The sequence below is a fragment of the Notechis scutatus genome, chromosome 1, assembly GCF_049901735.1.
Source record: "Notechis scutatus isolate UNSWTSFEM ecotype Mainland chromosome 1, rNotScu1.2, whole genome shotgun sequence".
Lineage (NCBI taxonomy): Eukaryota > Metazoa > Chordata > Lepidosauria > Squamata > Elapidae > Notechis > Notechis scutatus.
Window position 1 is genome coordinate 18,982,815 of NC_142009.1, and position 23,560 is coordinate 19,006,374.

Here is a 23,560-nt window from a genome sequence, read left to right on the forward strand (position 1 = left end):
TTTCTGGTTCTCCGAACTACTCCAAATTTCCTCTACCGGTTCTCCAGAACTGGTCAGAACCTGCTGAATACCACCTCTGCACCAGACCAGATGAGTAAGAGGACATGAACAAAATCGGGACTCTGAAAATTCTCAATTAAAAACTTCAGGCTTGAAAGATTTGACATTTGCAAGATTTTTTTTAAAAAATACATAGTTTCCCACAACTACTTCACAATTGAAAGTAACTTTTCATTATGTGTTAATTTATATCACAGCATGCCCAATTATATTTCCCCAAAGGGAATAGAGGAGTTTTTGTACCTAAAAGACAATAAGGCAGAGTACTTATTTTATAAATAATTCTCAGGGCATTTTCATTGATCTTTATCAAGGGTATGTATGTTCAGCCCTTAAGAGACTGCATTTTGTCCAGATGAGTCAGTATTAGACAAACTGGGTTCAGTTTTGCTTTTCTATCAGAATGTGACTAAGTGGATTTTTTAAAACTGTTGAATAAATTCCCTTGATGAAGATCAGTGAATTAGGCCAGCCAATTCTTTATTAATATCTGAGGCTTACTGTCTTTTTGCAGCATTTCTTCTGATCTGTAATCCACAATTATTCTCTACTGAAATATATTATGCTGCATTTTGTATCTCTGCCTGAAATATACTGTGTAGCCGTTACAGTTTCTCCATTTCTTGGTTAAAAGCAAAAGTTCTTTTGTATGAATTTGGAAATCTTACTCTTTTCAGTTGAGTTACAAGTAAATGTGTCTGTCATATTGCAGTCTGAATTTCCAAGTTCTCCTTATATAATGTAAGAATATTATTAAAATTGAACAGGGATTAAGCACAGAAGAGGGGAAAAAGCAGGGAGTGGAGGTGAAAACCCCTAATGGCAAATATACAATAGGAGCACTAGAATATATGAAATGTGGTTAACCATGGAATAACATATTTTCTTTTGAAGATTCTGCTTATTTGGCTTATTATAAAAGTCAACATCTGTATCAACAAAAGTGCAGCAAAAATAATCTTGATTTCTTTTATCTGAGTGGCTGGTTTGCATATTTCAAAAGTTGTTACTGGCAATTAATATCATATATTTAGACTGAGAGCCAGTTTGAAGACTGTGAATTCTAGTTCTGCCTTAGCTAACTGGGTGATCTTAGCCAGTCACTTTTTCTCAGCCCTAGGAAGGCAGCATTGGCAAACCACTTTTGAAAAACCTCACCAAGAAAACTGCAGAAACTTGTCCAGGCAGCCTCTGAGAATCAGACACAGGATGAAAGGAAAACATACTCAGACTGGGGCTGAAGTGAAAGAAAACTGTGTGTACCTATGACAGAAGAATGATTCTTACATTTTTGGTCCAGCAACATCTGGAAAGGCACTAATGCTTCTCATTCCTGATCTTTACCAACAGAATTATGCCTTCTTTCTATGAAATATAGGTTAATGTGTTCTTGTTTTTTAGTCTCCTTAAGAATAGATGCAGCAATATGTTCGAAAAGAAGTATATCTTTAATCCTCCCACATGAGACTTTCAAGAAGAGATTGGACTGCCATTTGTCAGAAATGGTGTTGGGTCTCCCGCTTGGGCAGTGGGTTGGACGAGATGACCTTCAAGGTCCCTTCCAACTCTGATTAATCTGTTAATCTGTCCCAATTCATTCTGGGGAATTTTAAATAAAATACTGAGTGGACAGAAAGTGTGCCCTGGAGTCAAAATGCTCTCTTGAGGCTGAAGGTAGTACACCTCATTATATCAGCTTGAAAAACATGTTGGCTCTGAAGTTGAAAATGAAATTTAGATATTATGATGAGTAATCCAACTGACTCCTCCCCCTTAAATAGATATAATATGGAATTCATTATCACAAAATAAAAGATGTCTGTTATTCTGAGAGCCTTAAACATGTTTATTAGTTATGATGGCTAAATAGCATTTTTTGAAAATATTTTTCAAGTGTACAGTACATTAAGCCTTTTATGCTCGCTTTTGGAGTTGCTAAAGATGAAAGATTCCTATCGACAGACTTCTGATTTGATCAAAGAAGTCTTCTTAGATCGTTTTATTTTAAAGGTGTCTTAGAATAATGAATTTTATCAGTTAGTTACAGTATGTGTGATGTGAAGAAGTGCACTGCTTTTGATCAACCAGAATCAAATGCAGAATAAAGTGATCACCTAAAGCAATGAAAATGTCTCATCTTGCTTTTAGAAAAGACAGAAAAGGTGTAAACTAGGTTACCTACCTTAAGTGCAACTGTGCCGGATATAGCATTACTTGCTATGGATAAAGACAGTATTAGTCAGTTCTGGCATGTTTTTGCCAATATGGCACAAGTACCACCAAAGCCCAGTTTTGCCTCAGGCATATTGTTTTATGCAAGATAGGATAGGAAAACAGAGTTGGAAGGGACCTTGGAGGTCTTCTAGTCCAACCACCTGCTCAGGCAGGAAACTCTATACCATTTCAGACAAATGGTTGTCCAATATCTTCTTAAAAACTTCCAATGTTGGAGCATTCACAACTTCTGGAGGCAAGTTGTTCCACTGGTAAAGGAGTCTGCAACCTGTGGCTCTTTTGGCTGCAGCTCCCTGTTGGCTGATCCCACCACTGGCTGCCCCTCCCCTGCCCTGCCCTCCCCTCCTCATCACATATTCCAGAGCAGGTGTTGACTGGGTGGGAGTGAGTGACATCGAGTTGGCCACGCCCACCCAGTCACACTGGTTGTTAAATTATTGGCTCCCAGTGTTTTCTTTTCTGTGGGAAACGGGTCCAAGTGGCTCTTTGAGGATTTAGCAGACCCCTGCACTGGTTAATCGTGCTAACTGTCTGGGAATTTCTCCTTATTTCTAGGCTACTTCTCTCCTTGATTAGTTTCCATCCATTGCTTCTTGTCCTGCCCTCAGGTGCTTTGGAGAATAGATTGTGGCAACCCCTGAGATATCAGAATACTGCTATCATGTCCCTAGTCCTTCTTTTCATTAAGCTAGACATACCCAATTCCAGCAACTGATCTTTATATGTTTTAGCTAGCATCTCTAACCTAGAGATTATCTTGTAAACCAACTACTGTTACCCACAATCCACCAATTTGGAGGTACATGCTGTATACTTGCACATAGCTGCTTCTTTTTATTTTATTTTATTATGTGCATACTATTTCTTAATCCTTTCCTGTGCTCTGCATAACTTTATCTGCAGACAAATAGTGTGATGCATATACATTTATGTATATTGAAACATCAATTGAAACACCAGTGTCTCAAATTCTTTCTATGACCTTTTCTCACCTCATGTTGGTAGCTACTTTCAAAAAGAAGGGACCCTGAATTATTTACATATAGAAGATTTGAAAGCCTACAGTGAATTTATCTGAAATACATTCAGAGACAATAAATCTGTGAGAATAAATAAATTGGTGAGAAGGAAAAAAGCATGTAATATTTTCCTTTTACTGTTTTGTTCTTTTTATTTGTTCTTTGTATGAAGCCACAAGTGCTTATAAAATTGAACTACCAAGCACTTTCATTAATATGTTTTGCAAATAAAATCTACCAGTTTGATACTGGGAAGCTATACAATTCACTTAAATAAAAGCATTACATTGCATCACAGACTTCCACTGGCAGCCAGAACAAAAAGGCGAAAGAAGATTTTAAAGAGATGAACAGCTTTTTTGAAATCTGGAGTGCATCATTTCAGTGATACAGAAACAAGCAATATGAGCCAAAGATTGGAACAGCTGATTCTGTGTTCCCATAGATTTATTTTATTTTACAGTTGCTTGCAGCATTCGTATGGCCACTTAATAATCCTGTTATTGAAGTAAAAGTTTCTTAAACTGCTATCACACAATGCTGCTAGCATCAAGCTGCTTCTACAATAACGAGGAGTTCAAAAGTTGTTTTTTAACATCATGTCAAGAGGTGCAAATCAACACAATTTTAAAATTAAGAATTAATGTGATATCAATGGCATAGCCAAATGACCACTCATTATTTAATGTCCATTATTGCATTAGCTCAATTTGTACATTAAGTAAAAATATGACCTGCTCGATTTTGCTTTCGGTGTGTAAATCCAGCTACTGTGGTTTGTACGCTATGATTTTATAGCTCAGCAACACCCTATTCATTCTGGCTTATTCAGCAAACCATGATTGAAACAATACTGGCCTTTTCTGGAGTACCGTATCAAGGAAATAAGTCTGGAACCAGAATACAGTTAAATTCTTGCTCAGTGTAGGAGCAATTACATTTTGTCTCGTCAAAACTTAAAGGTGGGATTGGAAAAAATTGTAACATAAACCTCAAAAAACACATAAGATAAAAATCCAATATATTTAGAATCAGAGCTAGCAGTCTTTCTCAGCTCAGATTTCATTACAGTGACAACTGTTTTAAGAGAAAAAAAAAAAGTAAACATCACTTTCTGTAACAAAGAATAAATTTTGTCTTTCACTGATGGATTTTTTCCCCTAAACTATATACTTTCTTTTTAAATAGTTGAATAGCAGCTCTGGAGTCTGCATATGCTTTTTTTGTATCTCAAACAGATGGTACAATATTACACTGCTTAATTTGTTTGATTCTGAAAACTAACAACCTACAGTACTAGACTTTGCTCCTTTTTCCAATACTGATGTGATATAATAACAAGTCATTTGCTTTCAAAATAGAATAAAAGTTTGTATTTATCAGAAACCAAAGAACTATATTGCTGAGAAGATGAATGTGAACATTAAGAGTTGGTAGTTTTTAGTTTTCTTCTGGAAAATATTAACTTCATCTAACTGTCATTTTTTAAAAAATATAAGCAGATGGAATCGTTCATTTGAATAAATGCTTTCATGGTGTCTCATTCCAAAGACTGGTGAGGTGAAGTTCCAGTTAATGCAACCCCTCCCGGCAAACCTCTGTCATTTCCTGTTCTATTTATTTAATAAAATCTTTTATTGTTCAGCAAATGTATATGCAAGAAATATTTATGACTGGATTAAATAAAATAGCAAGTTTCACCTGAGCATATTCTGAAATTATAATTCTGCCTATACCACAGGCTTAAATAAGAAGAATGAGATATCAGGAAATAATCTAGCACAAAACAATTTCAGTGTACAGTGTACAGAAGAAAGTGTACTCCCATAGGAAAGGATTAGTAGACTATTAAACATCCACTAAATTAAATTCAGACACGTAATCTTGCAAAGCATTATGAAACCAAGAATAAATTTGAAAGGTGGAGTATTATGATTTAAAAAGTGATTCAGAGTTTGATTTATATAAGTAATATGTGATCTATTGACCTCTTTTATTGCTGAAAATACTTCACTGGATCATACAGTTCCCTGCTTATGCTTAGTACAGTCATCTATATCAGCGGTTCTTAACCTTTTTGAAAGAATCACCCCCTTGAGCCATTGAGGAAGTTATCATCGCCCCTCTTCCCCAACATAACCTCTCAATCACAACAGAGGGAAACATTTCTTCAATTTATGCAAACACGTTTTTTGTTTTCTTCAAAATTGTCATCAGGACATATTGATGCAAATAATTTATTTCCAGTCTTTTTCCCATATCTCAACTGTGTGAAAAATTCTGATGCCACCCATCACTTTACTCCCAAACTTCGTGATACATGTATTTCATTATTATCTTATTTATTCAAGACACTTAAATGCAATGACCACTGAAAACAAAATTCAATTGCAAGAAAATGAAATGCCTGAAAAAAAGTAACATTTAATGATTTAATTACCAGTGAATTTTAAGACGCAAAAAGAAATGTAAAAAGGGCATAAGAACAAACCGCAATGCAGAAACTAAGAATTTCAAGACGAAAACTCTGAAACTGAATTAAGATTCGAGGAAAAGATTCGTGCACACTGTAAAAAGGGTTAAAAAGACACAAAGAAATTTTTTACAGAAGGAAAGCAACAAAAATCAGAGCAACAAATTTAATGGGTAGAGTGATAGAGGCTGCTGCGCAACGCGCATGAAGATGAACGATGCGTATTCACATATGTACGGTGTTCTGTACTGAAGCTAGCTGGAGGAACATTTTAAAACACAGCTCAATCCACTAATAGCAAGAGATCTGATGTTTTTGTACGACAGATATACAGCGGTTCACTGTACGAAAAAAGCGTCCCCAAAACTTCTCGCTCCATCACCCCCATATCGCCCCCCCTTCCGTTCCTTCGCCCTCATGTCGCCCCTTTTGTTCCATCGGCCCCCTAAAAAATGAAATTGACCCCTGGGGGGCGATATCGCCCAGGTTAAGAACCACTGATCTATATGAGAACATTTGAGAAAAGTCAAATTTGGTCAATCCTGTACAAATAGTAAGAGAGAAGAAACGATGAACAGACTTCCCTAAATACGTCTTTCCCCCACTTCTAACTGTGCTCTGAGAATTAAATGTCTGCTTAATTTTAATGGCGTGACCTTAAGGGGATGCCTGGTAGTCTGATTGTTTGGGAACTGAGCCATTACTTATGCCAGTAAATGGGCAACAGGTTTCCCAAGAGAAACCATTGTTTCCTATTGTTTTAAAAGAAATGCTAGTTATTGTCTACCGGTGTTCAACGTTAATATTAAAAATAGAAGCTGACTGTCATCTAATTTTACATCTCCCCACCCCACCTTTGTCAGTGTATCCAAATGAAATCACTTTCCACTTGCTTTAATTCAGCACAGAACAAGGCAGGAAAATAATGAATTGCTACCTTCAGTTTGGCCTCAGGCTGCATAGCACAGTATTAATTTTCCAAATGAAATATAATAAACAATACAGTAGAGAAGAGAGCAAAACAAATGCAAGAAATGGTCTTGCATGTGTTCTAAAAACAAACACAAATCATAGTGTAATATGTGACCTAAAAATAAAAAACCCCAGAAGTTGTTCAAGGCTCATTCAACTTCGGGAGGGGGGGGGGGATGCAAGAATCCATTCTAAAATTGCAATTTGGAGAATTAAGTTGTGTGCTGGAGAGTTTAATATCTTCTATATTAACATGCCAAAAATTAAAGGACTTTACATTATTTAGCTGACTACTACATATGCAGTTTGGACAGTGATTTAAAATAAAATAAGGGGAGTCAGAAACACTGAGGAAGAAAGCCATCCTCGTGAACACCAGTTTTAAGTGAGCTACACTTGAATGAGCTAATTAGTTGTCTCAAAGGATTTTTGAGACACTCACAGGGAACAATGGAGATATTATGCTAATTAGGATGATCATCCAATTAAAGCCACCTTAATCAATGCTCTAAAATTCATCTGATTAATTTAGATAACATATAGTGGATTTTTAGCAGGCATTATTTTAGAATGTGCATGAGAGAATGTTAACCTCTTCAAATCTCTTTTTCTCTTTTGCTCTGTACCACACTTTAACATTAGACATCTTGACTACAGAAGTGAAGGGCCACAAGAAGGTGGTGATGGTATGCATACCATTTTATAAGAGTCCCAGAACAGCCATCCAAGACTTATTTCTTTGTAACAGAAGATGTTTGGAGTGACTTTTGGGTGACTGGAGTACTCTCTGGATAGAAAGGGTATAAATGAAGAAATAATCCAATAGTCTTGAGACTGCATAACTTCCCATACTCAAGGGACAACAGAATACTCATGATAATGCATATGTGTATCATTACATGGTCTTGAGTGAGAATCATCTGACACAAGGTATTATTTTACAAATACTACAGTGTGCTTCCTGGGGCCAGTTAGGAATGATACCATTACACACGGGCTGCTTCCACACATTAATGCATAGGCAAGCAATATGGTACTCTCCAAATGTTTTGGGCTACAACTGCCATGTTCTCTGACCATTGTCTGCTAGTTGGGAGACAAACCCTTGGAGTGCTTTCCAATTATCAGCCTGAAAGGTGTGAACGAAGTCCTTGGGACCATAATATTATTTCATTTTGTCAACAGAATCCAGATAGGATGACTCCTGAATGAAATTTAGAGCAGGGTGAAAAAACTTTATGGAGAAACAGGTTAACTTGTGATGAGCCAAAAACCTAAGGTACCAGGAAATGCTAGGTACCTGAATGCAGCTTACTCACTCATCTTCTAATTGCAACTCCCTCTCAATATATTTCAGCAATACCTTTAACCAGAGTCTCCATTGAAGTAAAATCTGAAGTTGGTAAAGAATCCTGGTTCAGCAAAAAAATATACTTCATACTCTTCAGATGGAAGCTTACATGGTTCTAAGAAATGGAATTCTATTGCAGGATATATGTTTGTGCATTCTGCATTTGTACAATGAGAACTGATGCAGGAACTTTCCAAGCAAATCAGCATCTTCGCTTCATCGTAATACTAACGAAAATCATTGTGATTGTTCCCACCGCAGAGTTGCGTATCAGCACACGTACAATAGATCATCACAAAATAAAACCATACAGCAGCTTGTTGAATATCTAACGCCCATGCCAAAATCATGACTGAAGATAGGATGAGTACTAGAGCTTGAGAAAAGTAGGGAGAAATGCAATTTTGTGCAGCTTGCTCCTACTCTCCCCTCTGAAGTAATGACTTCCGCTGTGTCTGCTCCAACTCCAACAACTAGTCTGCCAGAGGAATGCTTGCAATTTTTATGATTAGCCACAAACCTGCTGAAATAACAGGCACAGTTCCTGTAATTAAACAGTGACCTTCTATGAAAAATTAAGAAGCTGCTAATTTAATATATGTTAAACCCTCCTCCCAAAAAAACCCCTGGTCATTCCTGAAGAGTCCTCCCCCAGCTTCCAATGGTCACAGTTCTACTCCATAAAAGGAAGGTTGCCTCCCACCAAAAGAAGAAAACAGTGATTTGCTTCCTTGTTAAGGTTTGCAGAAACAGGAGACATTTGTAACTTGCATGAACTTTCAGCACATTGACAGCAAACACTAAAGTTACCTTTTGGTGAGAGGTGGTTGTGAAAATTTATAAATGCTCTAATTCGTGTCTGCTTTTTTGTTGCAGTCTGATATTACTGTACCACTTCTAAACTGTTGAATAGCACTGAGGAACAGTGAGACACCGTATAGGGCCAAGGCTTGTATTAAATGGTCTTTGTTGTTACCTATCTGTAGAAAGGCAGAGGAGGAGGAGATAGAAGCAGCAGTGCCACCACTCATCTACCCTTTTTATTTATTTAATACAATTTAGAGGCTGACCAATTCCAGGGTGACTCTGCGCAACCAAGATTTTAAAAAGTAAAAACAAGAGATAGAGAAGGAGAACAATAACAACCTAAGTACCCAGAAGAAGGTATAATGTAACAAAAATGCTACCTAGCCAACCAGCATTCTGCCCCAAGAGCTGGAATAAGTAGCAAAGTTTTGAGTAACTTTCTGAATGTCATTAGGGTGGGAACCATATGGAGCTCTGGGGTGATACCATTCTAAGACAGTTTGGCAGCATCTCGGAAAATCAATATACTCCCAAAACCTTTTTTTTTTTTCACTGACTATTCTTAGGAGCAATTTGGTGGACCCATTTAGCAACCATTTAGTCACAGTTACAACTTTTTTAAAAAAGACAGACCAGTTAATCTGAACTGGTGGCCAGAATAGGAGTAAAATAGACTGGACAGGTCTGATCTGATTCACCAAGACACACTCTTCTTAGAAAGATTTGCCTCTTGGCTACAAAAAGACATAGCAAATAATGCTGGATTGTGAACATTCTAACAAGTGTCACCTTTCTCGTGTGATCAAAACAACAAAGGCAAGTCAGGAAGACTTGCCTGACCCCCACTTTTTCCTTTTTGTTTCAATTTACCCAAACTATGGGGAATAAAGATTCTCTTGTGTCAATTCAATGGCAAGACTGCATCTTTTTCATCTTCTAGAGCTGGAAGAGGCCTTCTTCATGCTCCTTCTTCAAGGCTTCTTGGGTATGTGCTTAAAGTACAATTAAGAATGTTTCTTTAGCATTCTGTGAACACAGACCAAATTATGATGGTAGAATGTGATGGCTCAATGATCTGTAGGCTCACAATAGAGAGCCTGCCACACCCCAGAACATAATCTGGTTGTAGCAGCACAATATTTAGTTCTCAGTGCACCAGCACATGGGACAGATTTTACCAGAATATAGTACAATTTAAGAATGAGGCTTGCTCTCCACCTACAAAAGACAGAGTGCAATTTTTAAAAATGCCAAGTGCAAGATTTTCCTCCATACTAACCTCCTTTTATGGGGCTTCGTCATAAATTGGCTGGCTGAGCCATCTCTCTTGCTGCTTGTGAAGTGTTATGAAAACAATGGCGATAGGAACAGACAATCTGGCCCCTTGTGTGTGTACACATTCTGCCCAACCCCTCCCTCTGCCAAAGCCACTTTGCTCAAGCTGCCTTACTTTTTTGATATCTGCATTAGAATTAGTGGACTGAATCAAGGGATGGAGCTGACCTGGCATGCAACAGAAGAAAACCAAGTGGATTAGATGTTTGTGAGGTACTGAGAAACATAAAACATTCTCCATCTCACTCAGACACTAAACCTTTTGGTTCAGTTTGCACAGCAAACTAGACCAGGTTAAAAGCAGTTAAACAGATTGTGGTTCAGTCATCGCCTAGGTATTATGTATGACACAGACTACCAGCTTAAACCAGAAAACGGCATCGATGTAATATATTAGATAAAATTAGTAACTGTTTTTGTTGACTGGGTTTAGAGCCACTGTGTACTCTTAATATACAACTTGCAGTCCAGAATTATGGATCATATCAAAGTATTTAAAAACAAACTTCCCTAGGTCAGTTTCTAGTGGTTCTATGGATTACAAAATAGACACAACATGAGAGCAACCATTGCCTCAGCTACTGGGTCATATGATTGAAATATACAGTAGCAGCCTAACTAGACCTATCCCTCTAACACAGAGTTCCCCTACCTTTGCAGACTGGCGGGGGGAGAAGGGGAAGGGATGGTTCTGCATGAGAGGTGGACAAGCGTGCATGCATGCATGCAGCTCTATTTGCACAAGCGGCGGGCAAGCACGCCCACCACTCGCGCAACTAGAACACACGCACATGCACTAGTCCACTGGTCGCCTGAGTGGGGATACGTGTGTGCACACTCACCCAGCACTTCTATGGCCCGCTTCTAAAGGGCTCAAGGCCCGGTAGTGGGGACCCCCGTTCTAACATACTAGCATTAAAAATTAAATCTGAAATTGGGTTATGTAGATGAATGAGCAGTGTTTTTCAATGTTATATAAGAAGGTGAGTCCAATGAGCAGAAAGTGAATTCTGTCTTCATTCAGTTGTATTTTCCAGCTTTATTTCTCCTCAGTATAAATGAATGGCTGCTATTCACTATTCAAAAATGGTGCAAATGGCCCCAAATAACTCTAGTCTTCACTGACAATATTATCTCCTTAATCTGCTACTCTGTGTTAACTCAACCTTCACACAGTTCTGCCCAGATGTGTTGGGCTAAAGTTCTCCTCAACATTTCTCAGCCATTATGGTCAGGCAAGGAAAGTTACACCAGCCTATCAGTTGAGAGAGTTAAGATGAAGATCAAATCTGGATGAAATGACTTGCAAGACCCTGTGTTCTCTTTTGAAGGATTAAAGCTGCTCTTAAAAATACCATTAAGTCAGATTTTGATCAGTCTGGTGTCGGTAAAATGTTCTTCTCCTTCACATTCTCCCACATATGATCTGTGGCCAAAACTGCCATTAGAAGAACATGGTCTTGTTTTTCCTTCTACTTAAGCTAACAAGAGATGTGGGCATATTACATGTAGCTCTATACTCAGAAAAGAGGAGAAAGATTTTGTCAGGAAATGACACAGCAAAAAAAAAAAAAAGACAATCCCCTCCCCCCAATAATTTGATTCAAATCAGAGCACCTTCCTGTTGCAAAAACAGAATTCCTGAGTTCAGTGATGTCAGGAAGAATTTTATGATCCGACTTGGAAACAACTGCAATTGGGGTCAGGAAATAGGGCAAAACTCTTGCCAATTCCTTTATGAAGAAAGCCGAACTTCTCAGGCCTTTTCTGAGGGCTGTTTGTAACCCATTAACTGAGCTTCTGAAGGAGTTTTCCTGTCCAGACAAAAAAAAAAAAATTTTGGTCTTTTCTTAACAGCCTTTTTATTATTATTACTATACTATTATTTTTCTCCCTGCCCTGCTGGTCTCATGGGAAAGCTTTTTGGCTGGAACACAAGCCCTTGCTGTGATTTAAGAAGGAGCACAAATGTATTTCTGGGATATCACTTGAAAATGTATGTGTGATTTAAAAGGGCTCAAGGCAAACACTTTAAACACTGCTCAAGAATAAATCCTTTGCGAGTGCCATTAACACCTCAGCCTGTTTTGTACCCAGTCTGACTCTCTGAAGTTAACATTTCTCTCTATCACATTTTTAAATGCATAAAACTCATTTTACCATTATGGATGGGAACTCTACAGATGTATCTTTTCTCTCTTTGTCTTTTGTCTTATGAAGTTGTTAACATATTAGCTGTGTGGCTGAAAAGGCAACACCTGGAATTATTTCTGGAGATACCTTGCACTATTTCCAGAGATTTTATTATCTATGCAGGTGAGTGCATCTGAACTAAAGATTTGTCCCTACAAAGGTATTGTGCACACAAGTGTGGGTACAAAAGTAGCTGGAATTATAAACTAATTTTTGAGTTATCAACCCAAAATAACAATAAGAAATTTGCTGATGCTATAAATGTATAATTTACAGCAGTCCTCAACTTATGCGCACAGCTTAGCCCAAAATTTCTGGGTTGAGTCCACCCGACTTATTGCCGAGGTTGAGTTACACCGATTTAGAGGAATAATAAAATCTGGAATTTTTAGTGAACATAGTTTTGTAATGAGGGTGCCAAAAAGCCCTTCATGCTAATTCCTACCAAGATGGGAAATTTTTCATGTGCAGATAAAAGCCATTAAGGTGCAATTCTACGTTTGTCCCATATTCCCATCAGCTGGAAAGACTGATGAAAAATATATCCTCTTTTTTTTTTGTTAATCTAATTTGGGACTGGTGTTTTAGATGTTTGTGCATCTTTGGAAATGTTGCTCTAAAGAAATCTTGTCCCTATTAACCCCAAAAGATGTTTCATACAAACTTTCAAGGACTTTAATGTAGTGGAGAAGGCAAGGATGAAAGTATGTTAAATGCAGCAAAGATGAACTAGAAAAGCCAAGGCTGCAACAATGATGGACATCTGGACAATTTACTAAGTCTTTAAGGCAAGGGTCTTCAAACTTGCCAACTTTAAGACTTGTGAACTTCAACTCCCAGAATTCCTAACATGACTGGAGGAGGGATTCTGGGAGTTGAAGTTCACAAGTCTTAAAGCTGTCAAGTTTGAAGACCCCTGCTTTAAGGTGTCACCTGACTATCTGTTAACTTTGCTGTGACAGACTAAGGCAACTACACCTCTAATAATGTCTATAGTTCATAATTCTCATTCTTCATTAGATACACAAATAAAAGTACAGCAAGGGAAGGAAAGCGGGGGAGAACTCTAAAGGGTTATTAGTCCCTATGATGATATTCTTAAAGCAACATCCCCAATGAAAGTACTGGATCTTGTTATAGGAGTAGACTAGTGTCAAGTGAAGAATCCAAATTGTTTGAAGGGATGTGGAAACTCAGTGGAAAATACACTATTGGTTTGATTCAATAGAAGACTTTTGCATACATTCAGCCCTCCATAAGCTCTATACTTCTTGTGGGGGAGAAATCTAGCAGTTCAAAAGGAAGGAAATGTTCTAAAAGAATATAGCAGTTGATAAAGGTATCAACGCAATCAATTTTACATTGCTGAAATGTAAGCATTCAACACAGAAGCCACTGGAAATGTTCTCCGGCCGTTTCTTTCTAGGGAAATTTACTGTTCTACATTGTGGAAGCAAGGGTTAATGTTGGCTCATGCGGACTACCCTGAGCCTGGGCTTTGTTCATTCAAGCCTTAAATCTGAAAGCTCCAGAGAGGGCTGCACAACTGCTGTACTGCAAGACCAGGGTATTAAGTTCTGCATTAAAAATGCATGTCTCGGGCTTGCCACGGTCCTCAGCTGTGGCCAAAGAGGAACACTGGTGGCAAAGTATGTGATGTCTTGCCACATACTTATTGGTAATTGGAGATATTTGTTAACCAGCAGCAGCTGAGGAAAGAAAAAAGGCAAACCATGAAACAAATCAAAAGGGGTCCATTCCACTCCCTTTTGTTTCAGGAAGGAAACCTTTTCTAATTCGAAAGTTCGTTCGCAGGGAGTCTCCAGCATTTGAGACAGCCGGCTATACTCAGTGGTTTTTACATTTTCTTGGATGGGAGGAAGGGGTGGAAGAAGAAAAGAATGCATGTACATGTATGCATGTACATGTACAGACACAAGAGCACATCAACAGGAACTTACAATATGGAACAAGCCATGTTCTTATGATATTATTATGCCCATCCCATTTTCAGTTTCAGATTAAGGACCAAACATTTATGCTTAATAATATTGTCATCCTGTGACTGAAGTCATTAAACTGTATAGTAAACAGCATCTACAGATGCAGAACATATTTAGAAGTTGTGCTGCTGATTAAAGTTTGCTTGCCACTATAATTACCCCTCTGTTTGTCTGTATACATGTACAGAGAAACAGATACCCTGAAATAAAATGTGTACACAGATGCACGTACACTTTACAAGAGTGACCAAGCAACAGCAGAAAATGTTTGTGAAAGAGGGCACACAAGAGAGAACCTGAGGAAGGAAGAGTGGAGATATACTCCAGTGCTCACATAATACTGGCTTATTGGTGCTGTATGCAAAATAGGGGAATTTGGACATGATTTGTGGAGAGCTTGTGGTTTAGGCGACCAGCTCCTCATAAAATTATAAATCTTCAGGTGAAACACTGTAAAAACAAAACTGAATGTACTTCATAAAAACTGGCATTTTAAGCTTTTAACGAAAGAAACATTACCACAGGGCTTCAGAAATTGAAGTCAAGTGAACATATGTGCACAGAGGCGTGGAAAAAAATGAGAAACATCTGAACAAGGAGAATCTGACAGTTAAAAGGGGAAATGTAAAATTTGCTCTCAAGCACACAACAAAATGGAATTCTCCGGATTAGGAGATAACTCCATAGATCCCTTTTTGACTGTATGATCCCCACTATTCCCAGGTTCTTAGCAACATTTCTATTATAACCGGCAAACATATATGTCATTTTAGTTCTGAAAAATCATAAATCTAAACAGGCAGGGTATTGAGAATTGAAACACCACCAACGCCCCCCTACAAAATATTTTTTTTCCTGGTCGCTATAATTTCTGACTGTCCTTGGATAAACTCAATAAATTATTTTTAAAAAATTGTTTATACAACTCATTTAAGTGTTACAACATTTCTACAAATAGCTTGTTGAGCCAGTTCAGTCAGATAAGCTATGTAAAATAGATCTGATTTCTACAGTTCAAATCGTAGATATGATAAGCCACAATCCCTCCGTTCTATTAGTGACTTGGCTTACAACCTGCTTCCTCTTATCATATTCATAAAGTCCTCCTTCCTTGTGTTTTTTGTCCAGGTGTTGCTGTTACATGAGTTTGCTATGATGTATGAACTCTGCATCTAATTTGCCTCCTGTTCTGTACTGTAGAAATCTGAAGCCCTTCCAGATGTTTAAACCATGGTTAGGTCCTGATATTTTAGGCAGGCTAGAGATAACAGTATTAACCTCAATACTGTACTCGAGTTGGTACTCGACTGCTTTGAAACTCATCAAATTTGGTATCCGATGCACTCTTAACACAAAGATTTTGTCCCAGTACTCTTCATTTGTTTGGTACTTGACATGCAAGCTAAAAATTGTCGGTGTTGGTTACTTCATGACTAATGCTTTATTCCTTATGGGAAAAATCATTTTTGGTACTCATTGTGTCTCTTGGAACCAATTAATGACAGGTACCACTGTAAAAGCACTTCAAAGAAAGAGAAATTATTTCATACAAAATCCGTTAAAAAGATTCATAGTTAAGATAAATGTTCCAAATATGCTGTGTTCTCTAGAATGAATGAAGACAGGACTACTAAATGATTTACACATATGTTGATCATCCTTAAAACTGTAGGGTTTGTAACTGAATGGCAGCCATTCAGAAAACTTTGCACTGAAAATCTCAGCCATTTCATTTATTGAAAAGGTTGCTGATCCCTGTTTAACTTGGAAATCAGCTCATGTATCCCACCCACTGTCTACAGGTAGTCCTCAATTTACAATTGGTTTAGTGACCATTCAAAGTTATAATGGCACTGAAAAAAGTGACTTATGACCATTTTTCACACTTATGACTGTTATGGCATTCCCTTGGTCACGAACTTCGGATAATTGGTGACTGGTTCTTATTTATAACAGTTGCAGTGTCCTGGGGTTATGTGGACTCTTTTTGTGACCTTCTGACAAGCAAAGTCAATGGGGAAGTCAGATTCACTTAACAACCATGTTACCAACCTAACAACTATAGTGATTCATATAACAACTGTGGCCTGAAAGGTTGTAAAATGGGGCAAAATTCACTTAACGAATATCTCAGTTAGGAGCAGAAATTTTGGGCTCAATTTTGGTTGTAAGTCGAAGTTGTAAGTCTACCTGTATTTTGACTAAGTAGCGTGCTGTGAAGTCTGAGTCAAAGAATGATCTTTCTTGATTACGTCTTGAGGTGTCAAGGTTAAACCTGGGTTCTTCTGCCTGCAAAACTGATTGTTAGTTGAGCAACTATGCCCCTTTTCTGTCCATTATCTGGAAATCAAATCAACCATATCTTTCCCTTCTGATCCACTCTTCACATCAATTTGGTGCAAACTCTCCTTCTCACTCTCGCTTCCTTCTAAGCCAGTGTTTCTCAACCTTGGACCTTGGGCCACTTGAAGATGTATGGACTTTAACTCCCAGAATTCAAGTGGCCAAGGTTGGGAAAACACTGCTCTAAACAAGTCACCCTTTCTGCTACCTCTTTCTCCTGCTCAGCTTGCCTCTGGTATGGAAACATACAGCTCCACCATCTGATTTTTTTTAAATTCGGGAACAGCCGCAATCTGAAAACCTTGAAATTCTCTTACACAACTGTTTTGGCAAGCCCCTCCATGTTCCAACAAACATTAAACTGTGCTTGCCATTTGTCTCAGGAATCCTGCATTAATAAACATGAAGAGGACCACTTTTTTTTACCTCCCACACTCAGTGACAGAAGAAAACAAAGACCAGCTGTAGTCATCAATGGACCCTTGTTCTGCACATAAAGCCCTAATTACATTTTATTTCAAGCCTACACATGGAAAACTTTACTGATGGCGTCTTGTCGATTTCAGCTTCTGAGAACCCAGCTGACATGCTGGAAAGCCATTTTTATTTTGGCCATTAACACCTTCATTTCTAGAGACCAGAGGGACAGCTTGCAAGAGTTTGTTCACAGGTATTATTAAATAATAACAAAACAACTAAGAATAACAATCATCCTAAAGAGCAGGGGAAGGATATTATTTTCTAGTAAGCAGTTAATATTGCATATTTAGGCCATGAATTGGCTTACTAAATAAGGGATTAAAAAAAAAAAACCCACGTTCAACATAATTGGGAATTAAAAAGGTCAAAGGCCTAGCACAATGGTGAAAATGTTAATTGTTAGCATATATCAACAAAGATACCAAAGGTATTATTACTTGGACCGCCATGCGGTCAGCCAGATGTTTAGACTGGATTTGGCATTTTTATCCAGCTATTGAGTCCTTCCCAAGGCCCTGGGATAGGCAGCTATTGTTATTTGAGGGTGTTAAAGGTACTGTCGTAGGATATAAGTTATTTAAGTTATTTATTTATTTATTTTATTTATAACTTGTCAATCAAAAATGAAACCATGAATAATATAAAAATAAAATGACAGGGATGATAGGCATGTTAGTGCACTTAGGCACACCCCCTTTACGGACCTCTTAAATATGAAGTGAGGTGCACAGAAGTCAATTTGTGATTAAAACTGAAAATCTGTAGCTGAGACAATTGAATAAGATAGAGCATTCCAGACTTTGACAACTCTGTTACAAAAATTGTATTTTTTTCTGTCAAGTTTAGAATGGTTTACACTGAGTTTAAAACGGTTGTTTGTGCGCGTATTATTGCGATTAAAACAGAAAAAGTCATTTATTCCAAGTAAAGTTGCCTTTTGCAACTGACCAATGGCGATTTTATCAATGCCAAAGGTGCTCCAGTTGTTTTGGGACTGCACCCAAGGAGCCTATTACTACTGGCGCTATCTTTGCTTTCTTTTGCCACAGTCGTTCTATTTGCAGGTCTGTATTTTTTTTTAATCTTCTCCAGTACTTTCTCTTCTCTTCTGCTTCTCCTGGTACTGCCACATTCATTATCCAGACTTTTTGGGAGGGTCTTTCTTATCAACAATTGTTAAGTCTGGGATGCCTGTCTGTTTCAATTCTAACGTTCCAGAACTCTTTAGCTTCTTCATTATTATTATTGTTGTTGTTTTTCTTTGAAATTATCTACTATTTCTGTGATGTACTACTAAGTCCCACGAACAACAAAAAAACTTGTCCTAGCACTCACACAGCCTGAACAAAACAGGGGAGAGAGGAAAGAGGGTAGGCTAATGCCATCATAAGTGCTTAAAATATGTATGTATGTATGTATGTATGTATGTATGTATGTATGTATGTATGTATGTATGGTATTCAGCTTTGTTCGGGTATTTTCCCACGTCATTATAGTTGTGCTTTTAAAGTTGTAGCAACGTTTTGGCAGAATCTCATCTGCCATCATCAGGCTTCTGTATTGTGTTCGTCTGTGAGTCAGACTTTCACAGCCGTTTCTGTTTTAAATTTAGGGCTAGCCAACTGCTGTACCAGAATGGGTTTTTTTCTTCATCCTGATTGGTTGGGAATCTTGGTCTGTGTTTATTGGTCTTGGAGTTTGCTGTGTTCTGCTTGATTGGTGTTTCTAATATCTTCTGTCTGTTTTGTAGCTTTTTCTTTGATTCTTGATTGGCTGGCAACATTGTGTTTCCTGTATTGGAGGCTTTTAGTGTACCTTGGCTCCGAGTAAACGGACGGCTATCAAGCACCCAGATGAAACCTAGCTTCCTAATAAATGATAGCCGTCCATTTACTCGGAGCCAAGCCACACTAAAAGCCTCCAATACAGGAAACACAATGTTGCCAGGCAATCAAGACACAAAAACAAAAGCTACAAAACAGACAGAAGATATTAGAAACACCAATCAAGCAGAACACAGCAAACTCCAAGACCAATAAACACAGACCAAGACTCCCAACCAATCAGGATGAAGAAAAAACCATTCTGGCACAGCAGTAGGCTAGCCCCAAATTTAAAACTGAAACAACTGTGGGGGCCTGACTCACAGACGGACACAATACAGAAGCCTGATGATGGCAGATGAGATTCTGCTGAAATGTTGCTACAACTTTAAAAGCACAACTATAATGATGTGGAAAATACCCGAACAAAGCTGAATACCATACATACGTACATACATACATACATACATACATACATACATACATACACACACACACGCACACACACACACACACCGTATATAAACAGACACATGTAACTATGTTTGAGCTGAGAGATGCTTGGGATCAGAGACCATAGTGCTACATAGTGGGTGAATGAGCCCAGAATGTAAAAATTAAATATGGCTTAATATTGCTTATTGATTTTTCACCCTGAGCACATTAAAATCACTAGTCAGCAGCTTAGGCTTCTTGGAACCATACCCAAGTTTTGGGGGCTGTAAACTGTGCATCCCAAATTTTCTAAAGTGCACACGGCTGAACTCATCACCATCATTTTCATTTTAGAAAAATTTCTCCCCAACAGCACTGCTAGAATTCAGAGTTTTTATACTGCTTTTCACCTTAGGATGCTCACAAAACTGAAATAATAAAGCATCTTTAAATGTCCTTACAAAAAAAAAAATCCTCAAAATCCTGGCAGTTTTCTATCTGGACAGTAAAACAACAGTTTAAGAAAACAGCCCAGCCCCTTGCCATTGTATCTTCTCTACTTTTTAATTTTTTTGTTTTGTTTACATTTTGAATCTCAAAATGGGGGATGGATTGTCCTGAAACTGTTCTGAATACCAATTCCAAAACTGGAAGTGATCCTATTAAAAACATTTTTTTAAAAGGGGAGAAGAGATAAAGTCACTATCGACTTCTCATTCCTGCAGCTGACAAAAGGCCACTGTACAACCCCTCGTTTGCAACATTTCCAAGAATACTTTCCAAATACTTATATACTGCAAAGGATTCTTAGAAGAGTTTAACCTAGGCCTGATGTCATTGCCCTGCCTGGGCTCCATAGAAATTAAGGCATTTTGCTGCAGCAGCTGTCCTGCTTCTTTTGTTCCTCTCACTGAAGAACCTGTCTGCTCAATTTCTGACAAAAAAAAAACTGAAAGAGAACAGCATCCTTCAAACACCATTATGTCTCTAATACACTCTCCATTATGCAAGTCCACTCCCAAACACAATTTTACCCCAGACTCATTATGCACTCAAGAATGAAAACCACAATCGATTTTTCTTTTATTGAAGGCTGGCAGATGGGGGAGACATAGTGGCTACAAATGGTGTAAACCTCCAGATGTGCTGGAGAATAGGTCTCATCAGTCACTCTCATACGTGCGTAGCCAATGATTTGAGTTGTCATCTAGCACATTGGGAAAGGCTGGTCTCAACAAGCAAATCAGCAAGCACATATAGAGCTATACTGAACTGCTTTCCTAGGAGAACTGTTAACTCAAAGATCAGGATAAAATGAAATGGGGCTCAGAAATAGTCCAACTGGGTTAGCTGTTTTGGCTGCCAACTGTTTTACAGAAACTTTGTAATGGTTCTCCAAGTGGTTGCCACATTTTCTCTATTGCAGCAAGACTTATGTCATCACACAGCTTCATTTTCAAGAGAGTTGATTCAAAAGTGCTTTTTCAAACAAGCAAGTGGACTGTTTTTTTCCTTGAGGAAGAAAAAGAAGGCATTTCGCTTCTCATCCAAGAAGCTTCATTGGTTCTGAATCAATGACCTGAGCTGATGAAGTTTCTTGGATGAGAAGTGAAATGTCTTTTTTTTTTTCCTTCTTCAAGAAAAATCCAGTCCAGTTGCCTTTTGAAAAAGCACCTTTGAGTCAACTATGACCAGGATGACTGAGAATCTTTCTCCACAGACATTTCAAGAGAAGTTCTAGGGAAAAACATTTTGGTGATCTTACTCATGTTTTTTCCCCAGTCACTCAATCAGGACAAGATTGAACATAGATCACAGTTTCTCAACCTTGGCAATTGTAAGATAACGTGGACTTCAACTCCCAGAATTGGAAAAACTGAGGCTCGGAGCTGGGATGAATCAAATCTGAAATGGCTTCGATTGGGATGGATCCTTGGCAAATAAGTGGAATTTGGTTAACAACAGCAATGGGGAGTGCCAGGATTGCTATTGCTAAACAATGCAATCACATAAAGTCATGCTTTATGACTATGTCATTTAGCAACAGAAATTCCAGGTCCGATTACCGTTGTAACTCAAGAATTATCTGTATTTACCCTTGCCCTCAGAGGCAGAAGGTTAACACAAGTCATATGTGCTGAACAGGAGTTGAAAGATCTTACTTTGCTGTCATTTCCTCATCATATTTTGTCTTCAGGTCAAATAATTCTGTCTGTGTTTTTTCCAAGGCTAAAGAAGAAGAAAAAAGAAATGTTTTTTTAAAAAGCAGCAGCGGCTACTCAATTACTATTGAGCTATGAATTGTTCTGTTTCTGAAAAGTCATCTTACATTAAGCCTTCTTCCTGACCAAACAAAATCATATGGCAGAAAAACAATGCTTAAAAGCATTTTTGAATTCTTTTCTTTAGAAAATAGACAGAGACGCACAAAGAACCCAAATACAACCACCATTCTTTTTCACAAATGGTGAAAGTTTCTAGATTTTCCGCCCTGCTTTATCTAGTGAAGCTATATGTCATTTATAGACGGACTCTTGTGACTTGAATCCCTTGTTCACAGTTCTCCAGGGACTTGTTTCAACTTCAAGTGGGAAGGTAATGGGGACAGAAGCGCAAATATGGTAGGCGAGCATAAGGTGATTAAGCTAGAAACAAACTCTGATAGAAAAGGATGGGCAGGAGAAAAGGCATTCATTTCTTTTCTGAATGAAAAATCCTTCTACAGCATCTACTCAGGGCAAAGTCAGAGAACTTCTTCACTTCACTCCAAATTTCTCTGTGATCCGGAGATGAGACAGATACTGTTTAAGGCATCTCTCTCCACCTGAAGCCATTAATGGCTCCAAGGATCTCAAGTGCTCTCCTGAGACAACAGTCGGCTGTCAGTCCTGGCCATTACATTACTAAGAAATTTATACTTGCTGCTACGGACATTCACACATTTTTGCTGATGTGGGGATAAATTCCTTATATTATATTCTTTCCATATATAGGATGCAATACAAAAACACATATTGCTGTAACACATTCATCTTTGGCCCTAAAAGCATCCACAAATCAGCATAAAGATTTCAGTTGGGAATGCAGAAAAGAGAAGCCTTCCACTCTGGAAAAATATAGGGCAAGTTGTTTCAACAACATTTATGGCCTAAGACCTTTGAACTACTTTCATTCTCTCAAATCAGTGGTCTGCATCGGCTGCCTAAAAAGTTTGCTTGTTCATGCAGTAGCTAGAGATGTTGATGAGGATCCCTGCTAAAGTCTGCAGCAGTGTCTCTTCAAGCTTGGCAACTTGAAGATGAACAGACTTCAATTCCCAGAATTCCCTAGCCAGTTTGCTGGGGAATAGTTCTTAACAGTTCTTATGTCACTCCTAAAAGATAAACAATGAGCTGTGGGTCCAAATGCTCTCATCCCCAATTCTCTTTCCTCATTTGAATTCTTCTTCTTAGATTTTAATAAGAATGATTTTAGAATCTGATGTTTTTTCTCATTTTTTTTTACCTTTAGTGAACATTGATCAACCAGCTTCTATAACAGTTTCAAAATGTATTAGCGTAAAGAAGCAATGTTGAAGCATCCCTTGCATGGATGAATTTACAAGCCTACCCCCACTCCCTTATTTTTCTCCATTGTTATCAGTCACAGAAGGGGGGGAAATCAGCCAACCTGTTTGTAACGTCTGCAGTTTGTGTTCAGCTTCCTCCAGCTTTGAGGCCGTTGATATTTGTGTCTCTTGCAACATTCTGTAAACAGAGAACTACATTAAAACCAAGAAACTGAAAATATACTCAATTCTTGCAGGATATATTGGTGTATGTGGGGTGGGTGGGTGTTTAGAATAAGCAATAAACACAGTTTCACACATGGAAATACCACAAAGGAATCTTCCTACTGGGGGAACAGGAATCCCTTAGTTCAGGGGTGTCAAACTTGCAGCTTGTGGGCCGGATGTATCATGCGCTGGCCACGCCCATCCCTGGTTTAGCAAAGGGGAAAAAGTTGTGACATGTCATCACAAGTTTGACACC

General features: G+C 38.2%; 1 protein-coding gene across 6 annotated transcripts in view; it reads right to left on the reverse strand.

Annotated features, from left to right (window-relative positions):
* Positions 1 to 23,560, reverse strand: part of CUX1 (cut like homeobox 1) — a 347,690-nt gene that overhangs the window by 139,157 nt on the left and 184,973 nt on the right. For all 6 annotated transcript variants that reach the window (XM_087957662.1, XM_087957650.1, XM_087957634.1 and 3 more), the window contains 2 exons: positions 23,199 to 23,275; positions 21,692 to 21,758 (listed from right to left, as the gene is read on the reverse strand). In XM_087957662.1, the coding sequence (XP_087813788.1) occupies positions 21,692 to 21,758; positions 23,199 to 23,275 (144 nt within the window). The remainder of the gene's footprint in view (positions 1 to 21,691; positions 21,759 to 23,198; positions 23,276 to 23,560) is intronic.